This window comes from Sitophilus oryzae, unplaced genomic scaffold (genome assembly GCF_002938485.1).
Source record: "Sitophilus oryzae breed Bouriz unplaced genomic scaffold, Soryzae_2.0 scaffold_1528_pilon_pilon, whole genome shotgun sequence".
In the NCBI taxonomy this organism is placed as follows: Eukaryota; Metazoa; Arthropoda; class Insecta; order Coleoptera; family Curculionidae; genus Sitophilus; species Sitophilus oryzae.
In genome coordinates this window covers 18,279-36,514 of record NW_022146201.1, presented here as the reverse complement: position 1 = coordinate 36,514, position 18,236 = coordinate 18,279, and the positions used below count along the sequence as shown (strand labels likewise).

The 18,236-nt window shown below is 31.1% G+C and overlaps 1 protein-coding gene across 1 annotated transcript; it reads left to right on the top strand.

Annotated features, from left to right (window-relative positions):
• The first annotated feature begins 11,226 nt into the window (after positions 1 to 11,226).
• LOC115878801 (perlucin-like) lies at positions 11,227 to 13,083 on the top strand. Its single transcript, XM_030895405.1, has 3 exons — positions 11,227 to 11,440; positions 12,552 to 12,734; positions 12,792 to 13,083. Exons 1-3 carry the CDS (start codon positions 11,341 to 11,343, stop codon positions 13,037 to 13,039), a joined length of 531 nt encoding a protein of 176 aa, XP_030751265.1. The 5' UTR covers positions 11,227 to 11,340; the 3' UTR covers positions 13,040 to 13,083.
• Positions 13,084 to 18,236: the final 5,153 nt, after the last annotated feature.

Here is an 18,236-nt window from a genome sequence, read left to right as displayed (position 1 = left end):
GATAGTACTCCTAAAAATAGTAAAAAAAGTTCCTATAAGTATAGGGTGGAAAATGCATATTAAGGGAGTTAGGGGCACTGAAAGGGTGAATTTAAAAAACGCTTGTTTTACAATTGTAGGCTTAAAAAACGAGATAAAACTTCGAAAAAAAATCTTCTGCCATAAATTTTGACCCTAAATCAAATGGGAATACTAAAAAATTATTTGGAAAAGCGAAAAGGGTAGTTTTTGCCAGGGTAGGGGATTATTTCGCGAATAACTTTTTTGAGGTTATTTTTTTTGCAACGTGGGTTCATTTTTTGAAAACTACATACTTTTTCCTACAAAAAAGGTACTCTTGTTCTACATCTCCCAGAGCGATGGTTTTCGAGAAAATTGAAGGCAAAGAGTTTGCTCTAACGGGTTGCTAACTGGTTAATCAACATAAACTTATGAAAGTTATGGCGGTTCAAAAGTAACCAAGTAGTTATTAAATAATTACAGTACGTCTGTCCGTTCTGTAGCTACGGGGTATCCGTGAGCGGGGAAACGATATTCTCTCGATGTTTTTCGTAAAAAAATAGAGGACGCGTCCCATCAATAAAAATTCGACAAATTTGCAAGTAGCCAATAAAATGAGTGGGCGGAGCGATTTGCGGTGACGTACTCGTCAAGTCGACGAATAAAATATATTGCTGTTTATTTAAATGTTTTTTGTCCGCATTCCTTTCATAGACACAGATCCAGCAGACGCACTTTAATTGGAAAATCAAAATTCCATGATTTTTAAAACATCTTATTGCTAAAAACGAAAAAAACGAAATAAAACCAATTATATAAAATTATTTATATATAAATAATATATATATATATATATATATATATATATATATATATATATATATATATAAACGGGATTTGGATTTTAAGTATTTAATACTCATTTCCAACTACAGCCTATTGCTGCCTTCCCGTTACCCTACGCCACACATCTCGATTTAGAGCGTCATCAGCTTCTAGGTTACGAGCTTCCATTGCTTCCTGCAACCGTTCCGTTCCAGGATTTTCTAGGTCTACCTCTCTTCTTCTGCCCTGGGGAGCCCATTGAAAAACTCTTTTGGCCACCTGTTCTCCGGCATACGCAGAACATGTCCAAACCATTTTAAGCTGGATTTTTCGATTCGATCCAGTACTGTCTCCTCCGATGCATTCATGATACGCCTGACCTCGATGTTTGTCTTTTTTTCCATCCTAGATATACCTGCACTTCTTCTAAGGTAGTCCATTTCAACAACTTGGATTTTGCGCTTCGCGTCTGCACTCAGAGTCCACAACTCTGAGCCATAGCAAAGAACTGACTCCACCAATGTTCTTCCAAGTCTCTTTTTAGTTGTTGCAGATAAGTTTCGGTCCCACCAGAGGCTGTTAAGACATCCAATAACTTGTTTGTTTCTTCTGAATTCGGGTTTGTATTTCTTTCTTTGCCCAAACCCTCGTTGTTGATAGTAGCACCCAGGTATTTAAATTTGTCTACTTGTTGAATCTGGACGTTATCATTAATGAAGACTTCAAAACAAGTGTTGGAATTGACAGCTAAGTATTCGGTCTTCTTTAGACTAACCTGAAGTCCCCATTTGTTGTATACTTGATAAAGCCTCTTAGTCATGAACTCTAGATCGTATGAGTCCTGCGCAATCACGACCTGATCGTCTGCAAAGCTCAGGGTAAATAGTGTGTTGTCCCCAATGGGTATTCCCATACCTTGATATTTCGTCTTCCATTCCCTAAGGGCTAATTCGACGTAAGCGTTGAAGATCAGAGGAGATAAGCTGCATCCTTGTCGCAACCCTTTTGTGGTGTTAATTGGATTAGATAGCCTGTGTCCTATCTTAACGTACGATTCATTTTCTTTATATAGCTATTTTATTATCTTAAGCAAAGGTCTATCTACTTCTAAGATATTCAATACTTCCCATATCTTGCTGCGGGGAATAGAGTCGTACGCTTTCTCCAAATCAATAAATGCTAGATGGACTTCTTGATCTACTGCTATCTTTTTTTCCATCACCTGCTGCAGGACAAAAAGGTTATCTGTGCAAGATTTCCACGGTGTGAATCCGCTTTGGTCTTCCGAGATTTTGTCACCAATACTGTCCCTGAGCCTACCCTGTAGCACCTTTCCAAAAAGTCTGCTGACCGAACTGTTAATGCTTAGGCCTCTATAACAAGTGGGGTCGTTACGATTTCCCTTTTTAAAATTTTTAATATAATAATATAATAAATTAAAATAATGCATTCCTTAATTCATTCATAGTAATTGTTCAAAGTGACCACCATTCATTTTAATGCAGACATCTGATCTTCTCCAAGATCTGTGTACCTTGTGAAATATCCTTGGTGTTGTCCAAATTTGATTGGAACAGTCAATAGTGCCAATTTGATAATGCGTTGCCGTAGTTGCTCTTCAGTATTAATCGGCACTGAGTACCAAAGCTTTCAAGTGGCCCCAGAAGTAGAAATCTAGTGGATTGTTTCGTTTTTTAAAGCAATAAGATGTTTTAAAAATCATGAAGTTTTGATTTTTCAATTAATTATTTGGTTTGCTTGGTTACTTTTAAACCGCCATAACTTTCATAAGTTTAGGTTGATTAACCAGTTAGCAACCCATCAGAGCAAACTCTATGCCTTCAATTTTCTCGAAAACCATCGCTCTGAGCGATGTGCAACAAGAGTACCTTTTTTGTAGGAAAAAGTATGTAGTTTTCAAAAAATGAACCCGCGTTGCAAAAAAAAATGACCTCAAAAAAGTTATTCACGAAACAACCTCCCACCCTTGCAAAAACTACCCTTTCCGTTTTTCCAAATAATTTTTCAGTATCACCATTTGATTTAGGGTCAAAATTTATGGCAGAGGATTTTTTTTCGAAGTCTTATCTCGTTTTTTAAGCCTACAATTTAATAACAACTGTTTTTTAAATTCACCCTTTCTGCGCCCCTAACTCCCTTAATATGCATTTTCCGTCCTATACTTATAGGAACTTTTTTTACTATTTTTAGGTGTACTATCACCCACCGATTTTTTTTTACACTATTTCAATGACACCCTGTATATTGATAATTTCTGATTTCTGCCGTAGAGTGCGCTGCGGTCGGAATTTGTTGAAATCAAGTGAAATGCACCAAGCCTATACAAAATCAACAGTACATATTGCAAGAAATTTAAAAATATTAACATTTCTTATATTTTATAAATAATAATATTGTTATAAATTTCACCTGGGTTCATTAAATTATATATATATATATATATATATATATATATATATACAGAAGTTGTTCACCACATACGATCGGAGTATGTAGCTAGAACGATGAGATTTTTACAAAGTTTGTTGATGAAGGACTATTAGAGGTACAATTTAATGTAATTTTACAAGATACAGAGTGTACCAAATAAATAAAAAATATCAAAGTTGTATTTTTTTAAATGGAACACCCTGTATATTATTACATTTTTAGTTTCCACGATTAAAATAAAGGTAAATTTGATTAAGGTTTATGATACTTAAACCTTACCGTTTTTGAAATATTTTCAATTTTGTGAAATTGCAGTAAAAATTTTAAGGCTTCATTTCTTCAAAGGTATCAAAGTTTTTAATGCTAAATAATTACTGAAGTTTATTTATTGATCAGTTATTGTGTTGCAATAATAAAAATAATACTACCTTATACAGAGTGTCTAAAAATTTATTTTAAATAATTATTAGCTTCAAATGGCAATAACTTGTTTAATTTAAATGGAACGCCCTGTATATTTTACGAGAATCAGATGCACAATTTAATTGTCTATCAAATAATATTATACCATTTTTTACCTATCTCTTTAAGTTTCCGTAGAAAATGCATTTTCTTGTAATTTAGAACTTATTTATCAATATACCCATGGACTATTGACATTTTAGATTATTTTTAAAGATGTACCAAATTTTTAAAGAGTACAGATACTAATATTGTCGATATAATTCGTTTATTTCTTTAAAAAATAAAAAAACTGTTTAAATATTTGTTAAAGAGGACCAATTAATATGATTCCAGTATTCAAACCACATTAACTGACTGTTTGCGTTGATTAATAATAATTGCTCCAAATACTAAAAAACTGAATTTTGTATGGGCATTAGACAGTGTGATAAAAACTAACACCTTAAAAATGATATTTCATTTTTAATAAATGCTTATTTATAACAACAGAGACTTTAATTTGATAACTTATTATTATATTGATTTCTAACTCAAATCCACATTTATTTATAATAATTTATTAACGAACACAATTAAGTATGTAATTAATTAGTATATGGGCGGAAATAATGGTGTTATATTTAATTAATGGTAAAATTTTATAAAGATTTAAATAGTTTTCTTTTTGCATACAAATGGACTAGTAATATTATCGTTTTGCTAAAAACGGTAATATTACTAGTCTGTACATTTTGTACATTTGTTGCTTTAAAAACAATCTAAAATGTCAATATTCCATGGATATATTGATAAATGAGGTCTAAATTAAAAGAAAATGCATTTTCTACGAAAACTTGAAGGGATAGGTAAAAAACGGTATAATACAATTTGATAGACAATTTAATTGTGCATCTGATTCTCCTAAAATATACAGGGCATTCTATTTAAATTAAAGAAGTTGTTGCCGTTTGAAGTTAATAATTATTTAAAGTAAATTTTTAGACACTCTCTATAAAGTAGTATTATTTTTATTATTGCAACACAATAACTGATCAATAAATAAACTTCATTAAATATTTAGTATTAAAAACATTGATACCCTTGGAGAAATAAAGCTTTAAAATTTTTACTGCAATTTCACAAAATTGAAAATATTTCAAAAACGTAATGTTTAAGTATAATAAACCTTAATCAAATCTACCTTTATTTTAATCGTAGAAACTAAAAATGTAATAATATACAGGGTGTTCCATTTAAAAAAATACAACTTTGATATTTTTTATTTATTTGGGACACTATGTATCTTGTAGAAATATTTTTAAATTATAGCTCTAATAGTCCTTCATCGAACCCAAAACTTACAATTTGTAAAAATCTCATCGTTTAGCTACAATATTCCGTGTCGTATGTGGTTAACAGCCCTGTATATATATATATATATATAGATATATAATAGAGTTTCAATAATTACTTAATGACTACAACAATAACAAAAAAGTATATTTTTGCGCTTGTAGATAATAACGATGTTAATAATTTCTTATTCAATTAAATTCTCAATTAACAAAGTAACATTTCCAATATTAGATCCATAAGCAACTAATTTTCTCTAAGTGGCGAATACTTTAGAACAGGTTTGTATAGAAAAAAACAGTAATTTTGATTATTTCAGTGCTGGAGCCTTCCAAAGAAGAGTCTACTGATACCGATACTACTGACAACTTTTCGAAAAAGCTAGGTATTTCGCCACTAAAACAGAAATCTTAGAAAAATATTTAATTACCCATGAGGTACAAGCAAAAAGGTTACTAAGATTTATATTAATTGTTACAACAAATTTGTGAACGAGTAAACAGCTATTGAAAAATTAGATTCTGAAATAAGTAATCTTTTTACTAAAATAAATATTTGAGTTTTTTAAGTTTTCTGTTTTAATGACGAAATACATAAATCTTTTTCAATTTTTGAATATGCCGCACAACTATAGACATTATTTATACGTAAACAAATTTAACTCTTTTTAGCATCAAGCAAAAGCTCTAAATCGAAGGAAAAAGTTGACAAAAAGTACTACGTTTCCCCTGACAAGGCTAATTATTTCAAAGCATTTCTCTATTGCGTTTCTGCTGGATTAGAACTGGCAACGGTGGAAAGCGAAGCTGAAACTGATCTGTTGAACGAGGTTTTGGATAAAGACGATATAAAAGGTTAGTTAACTATGCTTTTTGATTCTATGTTTTATAAAATATATAGGGTGTACCGTTTAAAAAATTTGATATTTCTTAATTTTTAGTAATTGAAATTTATAAATATATTTTGAATACCCTGTAGGGCATCTAACTAAAATATCTTTTCATACGTCTTTTTCTATATATCTATAAAATTATGTTACAAATTTTAATTCTCCAACTTCAGAAACAATGGCATCACTGACAATTTTTTACCACACTGCAATCTAACATTTGTTTAAACAAATTTAAATATTACAAAAACTATTATTTTTAAGTATATAACATTATAATATAAAAAAGTTATGGAATTATACGCAGAATCTAAAAATAAAATAAAAAATAGGGTGTTCCATTTAAAAAAAACATATGTTAAATTCGCCACACTTTTTTGAAGCACCCTGTATATTCTATAATAATTTTAAAATACGTATCTTAACCTTCCCTATAACTTTTGTATTTAACATTTTTTTGTAAACCTCGACATAAATGAGATAACGGACTTAATTAAAAAAAATAATTTTACTATTTATTTTAATTTTTTTAGAGGGATGGAAAGAAGGATATTGGTTATCGGGAAACAGTTTAGCGTATCCTGAAACGCTGGAATTTTACTGGGCCTCTACCGGTCAGAAAATCATATACACAAATTGGGGAAAGGACCAGCCCGACAACGCCGGCAAAAAAGAGTTCTGTATTGGCGTTGGCCTGGTTGGCAAGAAACCCGCCTGGAATGACTATGCCCCCGAAACTGAACTGAAGTATATATGTCAATCTCCACGTCCCTGCTGTTAGTAAACGCCTTGTAGATATTACTACAAAACTTTTAGAGTTATCCTATATATAAATAATTGATTTTGCTTATTTTCACAAAAGAATATGAGGTTATTTTTTAATTTGTTTCCAGCTCAGCCTAAAATTATTGTAATAGTAATAATAAATCATTAAAAATCTGTAGTGTCTTTATTTTTGACGTAGAATTAAATAAAAAGATCAAAAATAAAGGTTTTCCATTTGAAAAAGTAGACTTTTGCATTTTTTTAATGTAATTCCCATCATATTTTTTGAGAACCCTGTACAGTACAGGGTGTCGTCTACGAGGAGAACGACAGTTCGTATTGAAATGAAATTTTGTGAGCATATGTAGGTTAATTCAGAGTATTTTTTAAAAATATAATGAGTCTACAGGGTGTCCCCAAAAAAAGTTACATGTCAAAGTTGTGTTTTTTGTAATGGAACACCCTATATATTAATTTATTTTCGGATACTAGGAGAAAAATAAAGATGAGTTTTATTAAAGAAGCATATACAGTCATATACCTAAAATCCAAGGATTTTGACATATTTCACATTTTGTGAAAATGAAGAGGAAATTTTAAATTTCGTTAATGGCTAACTAAATTTTAGTTGACCTTGTATAGTCTGATATTTAATTACAGTAACCATTGTATGTTAAACCAAATTGAAATTTTACCCGAAAAGTTATACAGGGAGAGACAAAATTACTATGGAACATTAGTCACTTTAAGCAAGTTACTCCTTTATTTTAAATGAAACACCCAGTATATTATTCCCGTGTTCAATGGGGAATTCATATATCTTCAAAATATTATTAAGGTTACCTACCCCTCAAACAACCGACTTTCCTAGATATCTTCGTTTTCATGATTTTGCGTCAGTAGATCTTTATTGTTTGACAAAATCTAGGTGGCTGTGTTAATTTAAGAATAATTAGAGTGTAGGGTAAAATACTACAATAAAAAGATACACGTTTAAAACATATTTTAATTATCACAGAATTAAAACTAGATATAAATCTATAATTATATAACAAAAATTAGCTAGTTGAAATCAAATGCTCAAAATGCTTCCTTTCCTGTTTACTACATAAAATTATTTTCTTTTCAAACGATCTTTTCATGTTAAAAGGCATACGTGGAATTCTATTTCGAAAAACAGCCACAATCGTTTCTCTCATGTTGTCGACAATAGTTGGTCGAGTTTTGTAAACACTGTCTTTAACATATCCCCATAAAAAAGCCCAGACTAGATAAAATCAGGAGAAGTTAAATATTTTATTAATTGGTTAACGCACACTGTATTCAGCAACTAATAGAATCATATTAATTCTCTCTGATTTGGTTGTAAAAATCGAAAATCGACAACTATGAAAGTATATAATTATAATAAAAATAGATAAGTTATAATAAGTATTTATTAACACAAACATCCGATACGCTACTGAAGCAGGTAAGTCAAATTAACGTATCTAAATTCTTTGACATCTAATCTTTGACAAGTAATAAATAAAAGCTAAAATGCAAGAAAAATATATAATTTAGTTAATTTAAGTGAATTTCATAAATGATCGGTTTACTACACGTATGTATATTATATAGTCACTTACTAGCGAAAAGTTGTTCCATTATTTCACTCAATTTTTGAGTGATAAAAAAAAAATTTTTTTTTGAGATCTACCGGACGCTACACAACCAACTATTTTAGAGTCTTTTTCGATAAATCGCGATAGTGTCACTGTTAATTTAAGTTCTGCCACAATTTCCATCTAGATTTACTACCTTTATACAACTATCAGTAGTAGAATAAATAATAAATAACATAAAATAAGCTCCGTAAAGACTGATAAATCCACAAAATTTCAAATCAAATTCAAATGTGTCAAATGAATCGTCAAACAGAACTGTCAAGGATCCCCACCCTAGAGAGCTTTTATGGTGACTTTTCCGCCCACCATGCATGAATACATGGATAGCATTATGCTCCTTCCTTAGTCTTCTTATTCAAAGGTTTTACAGGTGTATGACATAAATTAAGATTGATTGACGTCATATTGACGTGTTCAATTATTTTTGGTCACTTTCTGTTTCACCGAAAATAACTACAACTTTTGATTTTTAAATGACATCCTCGGTATATTTCTACTTTATTCAATAAAAAATAATACTCTGAATAGAATGACATATATGTCAACTTTTGATATTTTCACATATGGTTTATTTTAAATTGTAAAATGCGGTTCGTAACGACAATTTGACTCGAACTACCAAGTGTGTTGTATCAAATTATTCGCAAGAAAATGCTTATTCCAAATATGCTAATGAGCCACCCTCGTTCCGTTTGAAAAAATTGAGCTATGATTAAAAATACGATTTGGGCATCTTTTAGCCGGCCAGGGACAAGGTACGAAAAAAAATTAAAATTTTCAACATTTTTTTTCGCAAATAAAACTCATGGGCGTTTCTCTTCGCTTATTTCTGGAACACCCTGTATATTTTTAATTTGATTTTTACATATGATTAACGAAAACGATATTACCTTGATATTTCGTCAAAAATTACTCCTCGAAAAAAAGGTTAATTATCTTTTGCTCTGCAAATGTAATTTTTGCTATAAAATTAAACATTTTTCAGAAATAAAATTCAAAAATCATAAAATTATGCTGGTTCATTAAATATGTACATATAAGAAAATCATTGGCTATAAACTGGTCGTGCATATTCCACTTTTTATCACAAGTGGAACTGGTACCAGGCAATCATTTCTAATAAAAAAATGCGCTATATAAAGAAATAGTCCCTAACAAGATATCAAGAAATACTGCAGAGATTAAAACTGTAAAGAATTAAAAATAAAACTAGTGAGTGGTTTATCAGGACCTAAGTAAAGGTATTTTGCAGTAATGTTTTTAATATTGATTATATATATTAAAAAAATAGACAGAATTAATACACACATGGCCAAAATTATTGCGTATATCGTTTAAAAATATTCGGAAAGGAGTTTAAAGAATCTTTTTTTGTACATAGGTTTGATAATCTGTATCTGTAATAAACATTTTTTGTTAAAATGGATATGGTAAACAATGTTTATCGTTCAGACCCAATATTATTACAAATTTCTGCACATTTCGATCTGTGGTCTCTTGGGTTTCTAAAGAAATTTGACCATGGTTTTGGCCTTAAAATGCCTAGAAACATTATTTCACAGTTAAAGTCAGAATAGTAACACTGTCTCAACAGGGCTACCGGCAAATTGCAATAGTTGAAATTGTAGGAGTTAATCAAAGCGATGTTTCGCGAATATTAAAAGAAATCAGGGAGACAAACGAGGTTACAGACCGGCCTGGAAGAGGTAGAAAGAGATTACTACTGCTGTGCAAGACCATAAAATATCCCTAATTGCACGACGCAATCCCCTGCTTTCTAGTACTGCTATTAAAAATGAGTTAGTTCGCCTTGAAAGAGTAAATGTTTCAAGAAAGAACATAGCAAGAAGACTCCATGACAGAGGATTGCATTTAAGGAGGCCTCTACGTGTTCCGAAGCTTAATTTACAGCACAAAATTACGCGACTATAATGGACTGAGGAGATGAGAGCAAATGGAGCTAATTGGAATTTCGTCATGTTTAGTAATGAAACAAGAATAGGCCTAGTGGCAGACGCGCGACGAACTTTGGTCTGGAGAGCATCTGGAAGACGAGCATGCTTGAATGCAGCTCAACCCCGTATCCCGTTTCAAGGAGGAAGCATTATGGTACGGGCAGGTATAATGCACGGAGCTCGAACTCCTCTTGTTTTTATTTATGGCACAATGACAGGTGCCTCATATCTTAGAGACGTTTTAGAGCCTATTGTGCGTCCATTTCGAAGGGCAGTGGGGGATGAATTAGTTTATATGGACGATAATGCTCCTCCCCATCGCACTTTAGCGGTTCGCGAATTTTGTGAGGAAAAGAGTATAAGAAAACTGTAGTGGCCACCGATGTCTCCAGATATGAATGTGATCGAGCATGCTTGGGACATGCTAAAACGCCATATTGCCAAAAGGAATGATCCCGCCCTTACCTTAAATGAATTGAAAATTGCTGCTTGCGAAACATGGGAAGCCATTCCTCAACATCTTCTGAACAACTTAATTGAGAGCATGCCACGTCGTCTCACAGCTTGCATTGAGGCTCGAGGAGGCAATACAGACTATTAGTTGTGAGAAATAATTAAAATTGTTTTCAATATTTTCTGAAATAAAGTTATAATAACAGCCTAGTTGCACTTGGATTTTTAATTTTATATTAGTTAGTCGTGTAGTAAGCCAATATGTCCAAAAATATAAAAAGAATCATATTAGGTCCAAAATAAAATAAAAATATCGTTATATGCTATAATTTTGGCCATGTGTGTACATGTTTTTTTCTTAAATAAATACAAGATATTATATTAACATTTATATTTCCAGAAATTCATAAATTGAAGCCCCCGTCCCCTTAGCTTATATTATATTTTCAATCTAGTCCTGTACTGTACGAATCAAGAAGTTATATAAAGATGAACATGTATAGGGATCTTAAAAATACTATAGTAACATCAAGCAAAAATGATGTTGACTCAGTTGATTACAAGAAGAACTACAATTTTAAGCTTCTTAGCTTTGATTTTGTGTGAAACGTTATATGGTTCTGAAATCCCACAATCTAGTAAGTTGAAATAATCAATATCTATGTAGATTACTTACTTAATAAGATATACGTACGTAGGCGTACCATTTATTTTAAGCTAATTAAATTCGATATTTTTTATACTTTTTTTCTTAAAAATATTTGAGGAATCGCACCCAAAATTTTTACAGCTTAAGAAACATCCTGTATAATAGTAACTGTTTTACGTGTATTAGTATGTTGTTCGTATTTTACCTGAAATGCATTGAGTAAAAGTATTTAATTTTTCAAAAAGTATTGCGTTCTCATAATCAGAAATTAATACAAGAATTTATTTCAGTTTAAATACATGTATATGAATATACCGGGTGCGTCTCAAAATCGGCTCACCCCCTATAACTTTTTTATTTTTCCAGATAAAAACTTGATATTTAGTATATTAATATATGACATAAATTAGGATTGATTGACGTATTCAATTGTTTTCTGTCACTTCCGGTTTCACCGGAAATGACTTCAACTTTTGATTTTTAAATGGTACCCTCGGTGTTTTGTTGCTTTAAGCTTGATTTTCATGCATCCGTTGTCCGACGATACGATGATACGATATTAATTTTATTGGCTGAATGTAAAGGCTTCGTTGTGCATTAATAGCACCCCCCTAAGTTGTTATTACCACTTATAATAAGTAAAATAAGCTATAAAACAAATAAATCAATTAATCACTAAAATATTAGTTATTAAATTAAAAATTAAACTTAAAACTCTTTAAAAAATGATATAATAAATATATTATGGTGTTTGTCAATTTTAAATTAAGATTCATCTCATAAATCCATCACAATCTGGCAGCGCTGTCGCCATCGCTTGTCACTCAAAGTTGATGACGTGCATCGGAAATGATTTTGCCATTACCATAGTTTTAGAGTATAATTATAATTACCCCATCATCAACCAAAAGGTGTCTTCGAGTCTGCTATATAAAATGGTATTTTAATTTGATATTATTCTTAAAATCATTCCCATGACATGTGTCAGGCTTGTTTGAAAAAGAAATATTTTGTATATTACAGTTTTTGACTAATGTAAACAACACCAAGAGATTTTTTTATTTTTTTATATTTGTAATTATAATCCAATTATTTTTTAGGATCGAGCAAAAGTTACAAATCAAAGGAAAAAGTTGATAAAAAGTATTATGTATCTCCTGATAAGGGCAATCAATTCAGAGCCTATATCTATTGCATTTCTGCGGGTTTAGAACTGGCAACAGTTGAAAGTGAAGAAGAAACAGACATGTTGAACGAAGTACTGGAAAAAGACGATTTAAAAGGTTTGTTTGTAACAAAATAGTTGTTATAAATTACTACACTATTTTCGATATTTTTAGAAGGCTGGAACGAAGGCTATTGGCTGTCTGGAAGTAGTCTAGCTGATCCGGAGAAGTTGGAATATTACTGGGTCTCCACAGGGCAAAAAGTCATTTACACCAACTGGGCAAAGAACCAACCTGACAACGCTGGCAAAAAAGAATTCTGCATTGGGGTTGGACTAGTTGACAAGAAAATTGCTTGGAACGACTACGATCCAGAAACTGAACTCAGATACATATGTCAAACTCGACGACCCTGTTGTTAGTCAACTCATTATACAGGGTGTCCCAGAAATAAGTGCAAGTATTTTAACTGGGAGTATAGTTCAACTCCAGAAACACGCCTATGAGGTTTTTTCGCGAAAAAAAAAAATTCAAACTTCGAATTTATTTTTACTTTTTAGTTAAAAACCATAATTTTTTGATAATATGGCAACATAGATATTAGATTAAATTTACAAGAAAGAAAATCCAGAAAAGATCCAGTGGTTCTCAAAATTTTAAAAAATATTTTTTTTGCAAATTTTCAAAGTAAAATAACTCCGTTATTTTGGACTTATTTGAAAAACGATAAAGAGAAAATATGTTTCGTTTATCGAGATCTACCATCCCTTAAAATACTTGCACTTATTTCTGGGACACCCTGTATTGTATCATAGGCAAAACAAGGGCAAACATGAGCATATATATATTTTAATAAAATTGATACTCCTTATTTCATTACTAAAGATCATCCATAGCCTAATGTTGTAATAATAATAAGTAATTAAATAAATATGTGTTTTTATTTAATCTAATAATAATAAAATTTAGAAAAAAGTGTCAACAATTCTTGGAACATACACTAAAACAATGTCAAGAATGTTTTGGAAAGAAGTATTTAAATACCGTATGATCGAATAAAAACGGCGTCAGAGATGGCTATGAAATGACAATCGATGACATTTTCCATATAATTTTACAAAAAGCGATCTTCATTTCATAGCCATCGACGCCGTTTTTATTCGATCATACGGTATGTTCATTGAATAAACCAAAGTAATCCAAAACGATAGTTTTTATTCATTATCCATTGATTAATATAATGAGGATTTGATTTAATAAAAAATTTGTATAACCATTTTAGAACAAGCAAAAATTTATATGAATTGTCAAAAGTGTCAAAGCAATAATAAAAAAGTTTTTCCTCTTGTGAGATGATGAAATTTTAAAAGTTTATATTTGACAGTTCTACCGATTTTTTTTCGGGAACTGATATTTACCAAGCTTAGATTAACCTTACCTGGTTTTATAACGGAATACAGTCTTAATAAAGTTTTATCGTTGACTGAAGAACTGTGAACTTATTTCCTTCAATCAACTGTTTTATAAATACATCGTTTTTTAAATTTTAAATCAACTCCTTATAATATCAAGAGATGGGGGAAGCAGGGCCGTTCCTGGCGAGCGTGCAGTGCGTACTGCCGCAGCAGAGCGCAACATTTTGAGGCGCAAATCAAAGGTCGAAAATCAGTACTTTGTAACAAAAAAGAAACCGATACGCTTTCTTGCCAATAAACAAATACTTAAACAACCATGGGATAAAGTTTGCTTAACGTCTTTTTACGTTGGCCGCACCGTATAAAATCTAGGGCAATCTGTCGGCAACATTGATCTCATCTATTTATTTTTCATTTTATTCGTTTATGGAAAGCACTGTTCATGAAAATCTTGATCCTATGTTATGGGTTTGTTTCTCTCTACAAATTCCTCTACAAACCAAGCCAAACCAAATAAAACCAACCTGACAACGCTGGCAAAAAAAGAATTCTGCATTGGGGTTGGACTAGTTGACAAAGAGAAAATAAGAAACGCTTGGAACGCTACGATCAAGAAACTGAACTCAGATACATATGTCAAACTCGACGACCCTGTTGTTAATCAACTCATTATACAGGGTGTCCCAGAAATAAGTGCAAGTATTTAACTGGGAGTATAGTTCAACTCCAGAAACACGCCTATGAGGTTTTCGCGAAAAAAATTCAAACTTCGAATTTATTTTACTTTTAGTTAAAAACCATAATTTTTTGATAATATGGCAACATAGATGTTAGATTAAATTTACAAAGAAAGTTCTCAAGAATTTTAAAAAATATTTTTTGCAAATTTTCAAAGTAAAATAACTCCGTTATTTTGGACTTATTTGAAAAACGATAAAGAGAAAATATGTTTCGTTTATCGAGATCTACCATCCCTTAAAATACTTTACTTATTTCTGGGACACCCTGTATTGTATCATAAGGCAAAACAAGCGCAAAACTATGAATATATATTTTTTAATAAAATTGATACTCCTTATTCATTACTAAGACCATCACTTAGCCTAATGTTGTAATAATAATAATAAGTAGTGCAATAAATATGTGTTTTATTTAATCTAATAATAAAAATTTAGAAAAAAGTGTCAACATTCTTGGAACATACACTAAAACAATGTCAAAGAATATTATGGAAAGAAGTATTTAAATACCGTATGATCGAATAAAAACGGCGTCAGCGATGGCTATGAAATGACAATCGATGACATTTCCCATATAATTTTACAAAAGCGATCTTCATTTCATAGCCATCGACGCCGTTTTGTTAACATGGTATGTTCATTAGATAAATAAAGTAATCCAAAACGATAGTTTTTATTCATTGTCAGTGATTAATATAATGATTTGATTTTAATAAGAAATTTGTATAACCATTTTAGAACAAGCAAAAATTTATATGAATTGTCAAAGTGTCAAAATGACAATAATAAAGAAGTTTTTTCCTCTTAATGAGATGATGAAATTTTAAAAAGTTTATATTTGACAGTTCTACCGATTTTTTTCGAACTGATATTTACCAAGCTTAGTTAACCTGGTTTTATAACGGAATACAGTCTTAATAAAGTTTTATCGTTGACTGAAGAACTGAACATTTCGAAATCCAACTGTTTTATAAATACATCGTTTTTAAATTTTTAAATCAACTCCTTATAATATCAAGAGGTGGGGGGAGCAGGGCCGTTCCTGGCGGGCGTGCATTGCGTGCACGCACGTAGGCGCAACATTTTGGGGGCGCAAAATCAAAGGGTCAATCAGTACTTTGCAACAAAAAACCGATACGCTTTCTTGCCAATAAACAAATACTTAAACCATCATAGGATAAAGTTTGCTTAACGTCTTTTTTGCGTTGGCCGCACCGTATAAACAAATCTAGGGTAATCTGTCGGCAACACATTGATCTCATCTATTTATTTTTCATTTATTCGTTTGAAGCACTGTTCATGAAAATCTTGATCCTATGTTGGGCTTGTTTTCTCTCTACAATTTCCTGTCTCACAATGTACTGTTTGTGTCGGGGAAGGCATCATAGTTTCATAGTTGTCGATTTTCGAAAGAAATCAGTATATATTATTTCTATATTTTTCATTTATCGATTTTATGGAAAGCACTGTTCATTAAAATGTTGTATCCTATGTTATAGGGCTTGTTTCTCTCTACAATTTCTGTCTCACAATGTACCGTTTGTGTCCGGAAAGGGTTCATAGTTTCTGGTGTCGATTTCGAAAGAAATCAGTACATGTATATTATTTCGTATATTTTTCATTTATTGATTTTATGGAAAGCACTGTTCATGAAAATGTTGATCCTATGTTATAAGGATTGTTTCTCTCTACGTTTCTGTCTCACAATGTACTGTTTGTGTCGGGGAAGAGATCATAGTTTCATGGTGTCGATTTTCGAAAGAAATCAGTACATGTATATTATTTCGTATATTTTGTATTTTATTGATTTATGGAAAGCACTGTTTATTAAAATGTTGTATCCTATGTTTTTAGAGGCTTGTTTCTCTACAATTTCCTGTCTCACAATGTATTGTTTGTGTCGGGAAGAGATCATGGTTTCATAGTTGTCGATTTTCAGAAAGAAATCAGTACATAACTTATTTCGTATATTTTTTTCATTTTAGTGATTTTATGGAAAGCACTGTTCATTAAAATGTTGTATCCTATGTGTTATAGGGCTTGTTTCTCTCTACAATTTTCATCTCACAATGCCGTTTGTGTCCGGAAAGGGTTCTAGTTTCATAGTTGTCGATTTTCGAAAAGAAATCGGTACATGTATATTATTTGTATATTTTTCATTTTATTGATTTTATGGAAAGCACTGTTCATGAAAATGTTGTTTTATGTTGCGCCAAGGATTGTTTCTCTCTACGATTTCCTGTCTCACAATGTACTGTTTGTGTCGGGGAAGAGATCATAGTTTCATAGTTGTCGATTTTCGAAAGAAATCAGTACATGTATATTATTTCGTATATTTTGTATTTTATTGATTTTATGGAAAGCACTGTTTATTAAAATGTTGTATCCTATGTTTTAGGGCTTGTTTCTCTCTACAATTTCCTGTCTCACAATGTATTGTTTGTGTCGGGGAAGAGATCATAGTTTCATAGTTGTCGATTTTCGAAAGAAATCAGTACATGTATATTATTTCGTATATTTTTCATTTTAGTGATTTTATGGAAAGCACTGTTCATGAAAATGTTGATCCTATGTTATAAGGCTTGTTTCTCTCTACGATTTCCTGTCTCACAATGTACTGTTTGTGTCGGGGAAGGGATCATAGTTTCATAGTTGTCGATTTTCGAAAGAAATCAGTACATGTATATTATTTCGTATTTTTTTCATTTTTTTTTGATTTTATGGAAAGCACTGTTCATTAAAATGTTGTATCCTATGATATAGGGCTTGTTTCTCTCTACAATTTCCTGTCTCACAATGTACCGTTTGTGTCCGAGAAGGGTTCATAGTTTCATAGTTGTCGATTTTCGAAAGGAATCAGTACATGTGTATTATTTCCGAATTTTAGTTTATTGTTTTTATGTATTTCATATAAAATGGGTCAGTTTTTCTTTAGGGTATTATTTTTATTACTAAATATTTGTGGATTTGTTTGTTGTTTAATAAATGTTTTTATACTTTAATTAGAATAGTTTTTTTACATTTCCAGTTACATATTGCTCGTTTGTCGCATAATATAAATTCTTTAAATTTTTGAGATTAAGATTAAAAAATATAATTGGTTTAAATATAAAAAGGGTGCACCAAAGAATGCTGCACGTAGGCGCCAGATACCCCAGGAACGGGCCGGGGGGGAAGGGGTAAATATTAAAATTACCGTAAAATGTAATTCTTAAAAAACAAAATTTTAAGAAATACTTATATGGTAAGTTTGACATCAATTTTTCGTTTTCATTAAATTTAAAGTCTTCTTTATGTTAGAACTTCTCATGTCCAAATAATAATATTTAATTTTAATAAAAGTATTCTTTATTTTTTCCTTAGTACTGCACTGGTTTATGAAGAAAATGATATAAGCGACGAGTCTAACAGATCTGAAGAATATTTGTATTAGAGTAGAGTAAATATGAAGACCGTGGAACTTA